At 38.3% G+C, this 10191-nt stretch overlaps 1 protein-coding gene across 1 annotated transcript; it reads left to right on the top strand.

The window, feature by feature from the left end:
• The first annotated feature begins 6940 nt into the window (after positions 1-6940).
• Positions 6941-9827, top strand: LOC126381114 (uncharacterized). Its single transcript, XM_050030653.1, has 3 exons — positions 6941-7167; positions 7822-7998; positions 8634-9827. Exons 1-3 carry the CDS (start codon positions 7050-7052, stop codon positions 8744-8746), a joined length of 408 nt encoding a protein of 135 aa, XP_049886610.1. The 5' UTR covers positions 6941-7049; the 3' UTR covers positions 8747-9827.
• The last annotated feature ends 364 nt before the right edge of the window (positions 9828-10191 follow it).

A 10191-nucleotide genomic window follows, 5' to 3' on the forward strand; every position in this document is an offset into this window, starting at 1 on the left:
GAAGGTGATGGAGAAGCTGGTATATGAACAGTTGTACCCGGTGCTGAAGCACTCGTTTAGTGAATCTCAGCACGGTTTCTTAAAGGGGCGGTCCACAGTATCTAACCTTATTCTGTTAAATGATGCGGTAACTGAGGCAATGGATAATGGAGATCAGGTCGATGTCATTTACACTGATTATAGCAAAGCCTTTGATCGGATCCAGCATGATTTACTTCTAGCCAAGTTGTCTAAGGTCGGCATAAGAGGAAACCTTCTACGGTGGTTCTCTTCCTACATTGATAATCGGTCACAGGCTGTAGTCGTTAACAATTACATTTCTAGCTGGATTGTTATACCCAGCGGCGTGCCTCAAGGCTCCCTTCTGGGGCCATTGCTGTTTATTATCTTTGTGAATGACATCGACCACTGCTTCCACTCCTCGCAGCTACTCTGTTTTGCTGATGACATGAAAATATTCGCCCGCATCTCATCGATTGCTGACGCTGAGGCGCTCCAGTCGGATCTTTCTCGTTTGGAGGATTACTGTTCAAATCATCTGCTCGACTTGAATCCTGTTAAGTGTAGTATATATATAGTAACATATATTCGCAAACCTATCCCAATTAATTTCCACTACACTCTTAAGGGTGAAATTCTTGAGAGAAACAAGCTAGTACGAGATCTTGGAGTGTTTCACGACAGTAAGCTGATGTTTGACGCCCACATTGAGAAAATTACTGCTAAGGCGTATAAAACACTTGGGTTTGTGATGCGTTCATCAAAAGACTTCGTCAGAATTAAAACGTTTAAGATACTGTACTGTACCTTTGTGCGCAGTAACTTGGAGTATGCGTCGCAGATCTGGAATCCTATGTACCAAAAATACATCCATCAAATTGAGAACATACAAAAGAAGTTTGTGCGTTATGTTTGCTACCGGTTTAAACAGCGATATTCATCTAGTATGTATTTGGATATGTGCAGGAGATTTCATTTGCTCCCTCTCGAGAAACGACGGGAAATAGCAGACTTGATTTACTTGTTAAAAATAACTACTGGTGTTGTTGATTGTCCAAGCCTGCTATCAAAAATATATATTAAGCCCCCTTATAGAAGTCTGCGTCACAATAATTTGATTTTTCTTCCGCGCGCTACTACTAACTATCGACAGAATACTTATATTTGGCGAGCCGCAAATAGTTTTAATAACCTATGCGCTACAACTGAATTAGATTTGTTCAACACTGGTTGTGAGGCAGCGAGACGTGAGATTAGCAAGCAATTCTTTAACCTGTAGCATATAATAAATAGTAGTGTATCTAGGTTGAATGACGCGTGCATTGTGAGTGTAGCCTTTTTGTACATTTTGTGTTTTTGAGACAGTAATGGTTAACTGCTGACTTTGTTATTATGCCTAGTGTAATGTGCATTAGTGCAAACCTTTTTGTTTGTTTTTTTTTTTTTTTCAATTTGCTATCTGCGAGGAACTATAATTGGCTTTCTGTTTTTACCATAAGTTGCTACTAAATTAATTATAGCTGTTGTTTCTCCGAACATTAAATAAATAAATAAAATAAATAAATAAATAAATAAAATAAAAAAAATAGATAGGAATGGTTTACATAAATCACAAAAGAAAATTGATGCAATTTTAAATTGTCAGAGTCCCAAGAATGTTAATGAAGTTAAATCTTTTTTAGGGATGGTGAACTATTACCGGTGTTTCGTACCGAATACATTGAGTGTGTTAAGTCCGTTGCATAATTTATTAAAAAAAGGAGTTAAATGGAGTTGGAGTGATGTTGAGGAGCGCGCTTTTAGGAAGATTAAAGAAGAGCTCGCCGGCGAGCGCGTGCTGGCGCACTACTCGCCGGAGCTGCCGACGGTGGTGACGCGTCGGCGAGCGCGTAGTTGCGTATGCGTCGCGCTCGCTTTCTAAGGCGGAGGCAAATTATGCTCAGATTCAGAAAGAAGCTGCAGCTATAATTTTTGCAATAAAAAAGTTTCATAATTATCTTTACGGTCGCACGGTTCCATTTCTGCTCCGCACGGACCACAAACCTTTATTATCCATTTTTGGGAGTAAAAAGGGGGTGCCAGAGATGGCAGCTAATAGGTTACAGCGGTATGCTTTATTTTTATCGGCATATAATTTTCATATTGAATATATTAAAAGTGAAGAAAATGTAGCTGATTTCTTATCAAGGTCAGTAAGTTGTGGTCAGGATGAAAGCGAGCCTAAGATAGAAAGCGCTTTGTATATAAATTTTATAGCAGATTCCGTAATAAAACCATTAACGGTTGAAATGATAAAACAAGAAATAAAAACAGATAAAACTTTAAAAATAATTACAAATTACATTAAAAATGGTTGGCCGAGTAAAATAACAGATTTAAATTTGAAACTATATTTTGATTGTCGATGTGAATTATCAATAGAAAAGGGTTGTCTGTTACGCGGTCACAAATTGATTATACCTACGGTATTTAGGGAGCGGCTGCTAGACGAGTTACATAGCGCGCATTTTGGAATTGTGAAAACTAAGACGGAAGCGAGAGCACGTATGTGGTGGCCTAATATAGACAAACATATAGAACAAAAAATTGGAAACTGTACTATCTGTAATACATTACGGACGGCACCACCGCGCTCTCCGCTCGCGGTGTGGCCGTACCCGAACCGTCCTTGGGACCGGATTCATCTCGATATGTTGTCATTAGAAGGAAAACAATTTTTAGTCATAATAGATGCTCATTCAAAGTGTTTAGAGTGTTACATAATGACTCATACTGATAGTGAAGCGGTAATATCGAAGTTGGGAGAATTATTTAGTAGATTTGGTTTAGTGCGAACTTTAGTCACCGACAATGCTACTAATTTTTGTTCCAAGCAGTTTGAGGATTTTTGTGATAATAATGGTATAAAACATATAACAATAGCACCATACCACCCGCAATCTAACGGACAATAGGAAAATAGTGTAAAAACAGTAAAGAAAGCTCTCAAAATTATATTACAACAGACAAAAGTTCAAAGATTAATAATTGAAAAGATTAATAAGTTTTTATTTAAATATAGAAATTCAGTCCATAGCACAACAGGTTTATCGCCGGCACAGTTAATGTTAGGACGTCCGTTGCGTTGTAGGCTAGATCAGCTGCAAGTACGGGGATTCGTAAGCGATCACAGCAAGCATTGTGAATTACCACGACTGACCTCAGCAGACACAGCTAAGAATAATGTCAATTCTAAACAGATCTCACAGACTAAACAATACGGTGGACATCGCAGAACTGATTTTCACATAAACGACCAAATACTTTTAAAACAATATTACAAAAATGGTACAAAACACACGTGGAAAAAAGGAGTGATAAAAGAAAAAATCGGTTCTAAGATGTACAATGTATATATACCCGGATTAAATAGTTACGGAACTGAAACATTTTTTGATACTGACTGGATTATGAAGAAAATGCAACAAAATTAAATGACCAGGAACTAAATGAGGAACACAACGTCGAGAGTTCACTCCACATAGACGAGGGCACGGGAGGCAACAGCGACTGTTCGTATCAGTCCCTGGACGAAGATTTGTCTCGAACGGCAGTAACGACGCCGGCGGCGCATACTACACCTTTTTCTGCAGGGGAAGACGTTTCTGCTGGACTAAGGTTGGAGGGAAATAGAGAGGAAAACATTGGCACGGAACAGGAGTTGACGTCTAATATATCTGTCGCAACTCCACCAGCACAGGCTCCTGTTGTTTACACAAGACCGGCCATACCGTCACCAGAAACAAGTATACGTCAAAGACCAAAAAGAGCTACTAGAAATAAAACTGTCAATTATAAATTATAAGGTTTCGACGGTAGTCCAGATTCGGATAGTCAGGAGACATCCAGCGCAGGACGAGATTAATATTTTTTGTAAAAACCTACTTTGTAAAATCATTTATAAACTTATTTTATTACTAAAGGTGGAGGGATGTAGTATTTAAGGGTACTTATGTAAAACTTTATGGCAATTTACCCTCAAGTATGAGGCTTTGTGAACGTCAGTCTGTCGCGAACGATTAAACGTTAACGTTGTACATACGACTTTGATTTGAGATTATTCCCTTAAACATCACATTATTATAGAATTTCTGTATTGTACATATTCAAATTCAAATTCAAAAATATCTTTATTCAGTAGGTAACATAGTTACACTTTGAATCGTCAATTTTTACATAACGAACGTCTCATCCGCCTAAAACTACTGCAGCTTCTCACAACCTGTATAGCCGGGGAAAAGAAGCTGCAAGAAAAACTTCGGCACAGGGCCCTAGACGTTCTTTAAAAAAATAAAAATAAACATAAAATATTGATATACAATTGAGTAATTTAGCTGCCTAATATCAGTTCTCAGACAGTTAATCCCATGCATTCATATCTTCTAAATAATCACTAACTTTATAATAACCTTTTTTGTAAAGTTTTTGTTTAACTACTGTCTTAAAGCAGTTGAAAGGCAAATTCTGAATGTCAATGGGAATCTTATTGTAAAAACGTATACATTGGTGCTAATTCCTGTAAATACCATCTAATTTTAGTTTAAGTTATATCTGTCATTTTCTTATCCGCCGAAAAGGAAAGGGACGGGTAATCGACAAGCATAAAATTTATGGAAAACACGTCAATTTTAAGCACAAATCTAAACCAACCGTCTAAAAATTTTACATCAATCAATAACTCGACACAGTTAAGTAGACAGCACGTCAACCGGATTGCATACCAGCGACTTACCTTTTTGATTCATCCTGGTTATTCATAACTGAAAATAAAATTAGGCGGTGTCTGCAGGAATCGGGGCCATTGCCCCTTAAAAGATTTAGTAATCTTATGTAATCGACTGACTTGTAAAGCAAATTTATTTTTATTCCGGGTATTAACAATGTGCCGATCGCTATTTTTTGCAAATAAACCTATTATGTGTTTTTACATATATTAAGTTTTCAAAGATATATTGTGATGCCAAAGTTAAAATATTAATTTCTTTAAATTTATTTCTAAGTGACATCTTGAGTCCCAATTTGTAAATCGCCCGAATGGCTCGCTTTTGCAGAACAAAAATGCTGTTCACATCTGAAGCATGACCCCACAGCAAGATGCCGTACGACATTAGACTGTGGAAGTAGGCAAAATAAACTAATCGCGCGGTTTCTACATCGGTTATTAAACGAATTTTTTTGACCGCGAATGCTGCTGAGCTGAGCCTTTTGGACAACTTATCAATATGGGGACTCCATTGCAGCTTAGCGTCCAAAGTTATTCCCAAAAATACAGCAGTATCCGTGAGGTCCAATTCCTTATTATTAAACGGTTTTTTAAACGGTTTTATTTAGCTCACCCCGTTTGTTTTATTCTTGGGTCAAATTTAGTAATTCAAATTTCACCCTCTTCCTGTCAACCGATTAATCTGAAATTTTGTATACACTTTGGATTTTGGTGACAATACAATTATGTTTATTCATTATCATTATAAATCCAAGATGGCGGCCGCTACAAAATGGCGGATAACGTAGGTTGTATCAATCCCATCAATATGGGTATCAAATGAAAGGGCTCAACAAGCAGAATACAATATACTAAAAAAAATTAAATCCAAGATGGCGGCTGCTACAAAATGGCGGATAACGTAGGTTTTATCAATCCTATCAATATAGGTATCAAATGAAAGGGCTCAACAAGCAGAATACAATATACTAAAAAAAAAATTAATCCAAGATGGCGGCCGCTACAAAATGGCGGATAACGTAGGTTTTATCAATCCTATCAATATGGGTATCAAATGAAAGTGCTCAACCAGTAGAATACAATGTACTATATAAAATTAAAATCCAAGATGGCGGCCTCTACAAAATGGCGGATAACTTAGGTTTTATCAATCCCATCAACATGGGTATCAAATGAAAGGTCTCAACAAGTAGAATACAATTTACTATGCAAAATTAAACGGTTTTATATTTAGCTCACCCCGTTTGTTTTATTTATTCTTGGGTCAAATTTAGTAATTCAAATTTCACCCTCTTCCTGTTAACCGATTAATCTGAAATTTTGTATACACTTTGGATTTTGGTGACAATACAATTATGTTTATTCATTATCATTATAAATCCAAGATGGCGGCCGCTAAAAAATGGCGGATAACGTAAGTTTTATCAATCCCATCAATATGAGTATCAAATGAAAGGGCTCAACAAGCAGAATACAATATACTAAAAAAATTTAAATCCAAGATGGCAGCCGCTGTTGGCAACCCAACAAATTTACTTTTTTATATTATTTTAATATGGCAATAATTATGTCTCTCTCTCTGCTACGAACCATTACAACAACGACATTGTGCTCCTCATTTAATTATAATAAATAATAATTAACAGTAATAATCAGTGCGTGTTATTGAAGTAGTGCATTAGTGGACCCACAACAGTGCGACAATCAAATTAATACAAGTTCGGTGCACCTAGTACCGTACATATGGTCCTTCGAAGAAACAGCGGCCTGTGAGTGGTGAAGCAGCGATCTGCGCGAAGCGAACACGCACGCACCTTTTGGTGTATTACTGCGAGTGAGGCGATTTTTCAAGCACAATAGCAGGAGCGAAAAAAGAAGATTGGAGGTTTGGAGTGCGAAACATTCAATAATTATCATTCCTCTCCCGAAAATAATTATACAAACTATACAAAGCCATCAAGAATCCAGGATAGATGAAAAAAGAAGCCATTGGCCCATTCAAATTTCGCCGCGAGAAGTGCCACGCCCACGAACGAGCTCTACGACCAATCACGGAGCGTTACATCACACTGCAGTTGGTACTACTGTATTCCCGCCACGTCGCATCGCATCGTGCGTCCGAGTTCCAGTCGAAAATTTTCACTGACGCCATTTTGTATCGTATTCTTTTTGGTTTACAATAATCACGTACATTTCGATTGAAATTTTAATTTACTGATATTTTGTTAAGTTCTAATTTAAAATACGTAGTTACCATTAGTATTAAGTTTAATAAGTGTAACAAACCATGGCAGAAGCTGATAAGATGTGTGATAGCGACAAAAGTGGAAATTACGTATTGCAACGTGGTTATCTAAAAGCCACGATTACACGTTTATATAAAGACGTGCAAGATGGAAACTTAGGTGAGTGGACAACTGCAATGTTACATTTAAAAAGGGAGCGTTGCACAAAGGCCTTCGAAAAGTACGAGGAATATAATACCAGAATTTTATGTGAAAAAGGTACAGACGAGGAGAATGTAGGGGAGTGTGAGACAAAGTATTTCACCATTCTTTCTTGTTTAGAAAGCGAGTTAAGCAGACGATCTACCACGAATCACGTGTCACACCCTCCTACACCAACTCAGAGGCATGCGAAGCTACCAATTATTGAAATTATGCCTTTTCACGGTAAATATTCCGAGTACACGACATTTCGCGAAATGTTTAGGTCTCTGATTGAAAATGATCCCACGTTAGGTGATGTAGAAAAACTACATTATTTACGCTCATTTCTAAAAGGTGAATCATTCGATATTGTAAAAAATCTACCCTTGATAGGCGCTAGCTTCACAGAAGCTGTCAAATTGCTCGACGAGCGATATAATAACAAGTATAAGATTGTAAATGAACACATCTCCCATTTACTCGATTTATCAATCATCACGAAGCCTTCACCTGCGAACATTAGGCAGTTTGTATCGTCAATAAAGCAAACGTTAGCTGCTCTAAAAAATCTAGGTGCTAAAGTAGATGAGTGGAACCCGATTTTAATGTGCATTTTCACACGCAAAATAGATACCCAGTCGTCTCATGCCTATCAACTGGAACGGGACGCGAAGGAGGACCCAACGGTGACTCAATTTCTGGGCTTCTTGGAAAAGCGTGCATTAGCTATGGAGAATGCAGGCTCCCCATCAACTACAACAAAGGCGATCAACGCGGTGACGAGGGAGAAGCGAGGATGCATTTACTGTAAGTCTGAAGAACATAAACTTTTTACTTACAAAATATATAAATTACTGCCTTCAGCAGACAGAATAACTTTTGCTCAGAAAGCCAAGCTGTGCAACACTTGCCTGAACTTGCATACTGGTAAATGTAAATTTCATTTCCGATGCAGTGTATGTAAAAAGGCCCATCACACACTGCTGCATCAAGACGAGGACAAAAAGGAGCCAGTAATTATGATGTCAGGCACTAATTCAAATGTTTTGATTCCCACAGCTCGAGTATAATTATATGCACGAGACGGCCGAGAAGTCCATATAAAGGCCATTTTGGACTCTGCTTCTCAGGCGTCATTAATTACAACCAAGGCGATTGAAGTCCTGGGTCTGACACCTAACGAAGACTCTACTAATATTATAGGTGTCACGAATAATAAAAACAAAATCAAGTACTCTGTCTCCCTTGACATTTATTCATTAAAAACGCCATACACGACTTCCATTAACTGTCATGTAGTTGACACCATAACATGCCAATTACCACAGACCAGGATTGAACCATCAACTATTGATATTCCCCCATACCTCCAGCTGACCGATGATGAATATTATAAACCATCTGACATACATATGTTAATAGGGGCGGATGTGTTTTTCCAGGTGCTGCTTCCGGCGGAGGTGAGCAGCAAGACGCCGAGCTTTGCTGCCTGCGCTCACTGCGCGGCCCCGCCGCCGCGCACGCAGTCAGCGCGTCTCCTGCCGCCGTCGTCTGAGCAGACCAGCGCGTCGCAGCCAAGCCAGAGGAAGGAGGGCGTACCTTGTATACTTAATACACAATTTGGTCATATTATTGGAGGCTGTTTGCCTCACCAATCTGAGGTAACGAATGTTGTTTCACTTTTATGCACAAAATGTTCTTCTGATGTAGAGACATCTATCGCAAGGTTTTGGGATAGCGAAAAAGTGCCAGAGATCTTTACTGAAACACAATCTGAGCATGATATGGTAGAAAAGCATTTTCAAAAAACTGTAAAATTGGAGAATGATAGGTTTACAGTAGATTTACCTTTGAAAGTGCCGATACATGACATTAATGCGACTCTAGGGGATTCCTTTGATTTGGCGCTATACCGATTTTTAAATCTTGAAAAGAAGCTTCATAAAAATATTAATTTGTTGACAGAGTACCAAAACTTCATCCACCAATATGTGGAATTGGGCCATGCACATTTTGTGGATTTTAAATCATTAAATTTTAACACAGATCCACTCTACTTCCTTCCCCACCACGCGGTAATCAATGAAAGTAGTAAAACAACACGAACTCGCGTTGTATTCGATGGATCTATGAAAACGAAAAAGAAGGTTTCTCTCAATGATATCTTACTCAATGGTGGAGTGGTACAGAGGGATCTTTTTGAAATAATTTTATTATACAGAATTGGAGATTTTACGTTCAACACGGATATCAAAAAGATGTTTAGAAACATTCTAGTCAACCCTGAGCATGCATCATTGCAGAACATCTTATGGCGTGATCAACCTAATCAGCCTATTAACATTATTCGGCTAGATACCGTTACATACGGCCTAAAAACCTCGAGTTACCTCGCCACACGATGTCTGCTTGAACTAGCGAACTTGCACGAAACCAGCTTTCCTTTAGCTTCATTTATCATTAAGAACTGTGTGTATGTTGATGACATTTTGTATTCAAGTTCAAATTTATTCATTTTATTGGAAGCGAAGGCACAGCTTGCAGGTTTGCTTAGTTTGGGTGGCTTCGAAATGCATAAATGGTCGTCTAATTGCGAAACTATTTTGGCTGACATACCCATGGAAAAAAGACAGGTAGATATGGTCGAACTGCAAAAAGAAAATTATAGTATAAAAGCTTTAGGTTTGACAATTGACTCTAAAAAAGATTGTTTCATCATAAAATCTCCCGAAAGCCTGTCTCGAGCGGTAACAAAGCGACAAATTCTAAGTCACATTGCTAGCTTTTATGACCCACTAGGTTTCATTTCACCTATCATTGTTAGGGGGAAGGCGATTATGCAAAAGTTGTGGTGCGAGAAAATAGGTTGGGATTCCGACCCACCGCAACAGCTAAAGGGTGAGTGGGCTGACTTTGCAAGCAGCTTAGCCGCTATGAAACCAATTCTTTTAGACAGGAACATACAGGTGCCGAGCGACGCAAAAGCCGTGCAACTCGTTG

This window comes from Pectinophora gossypiella, unplaced genomic scaffold, assembly GCF_024362695.1.
Source record: "Pectinophora gossypiella unplaced genomic scaffold, ilPecGoss1.1 Pgos_36, whole genome shotgun sequence".
In the NCBI taxonomy this organism is placed as follows: Eukaryota; Metazoa; Arthropoda; class Insecta; order Lepidoptera; family Gelechiidae; genus Pectinophora; species Pectinophora gossypiella.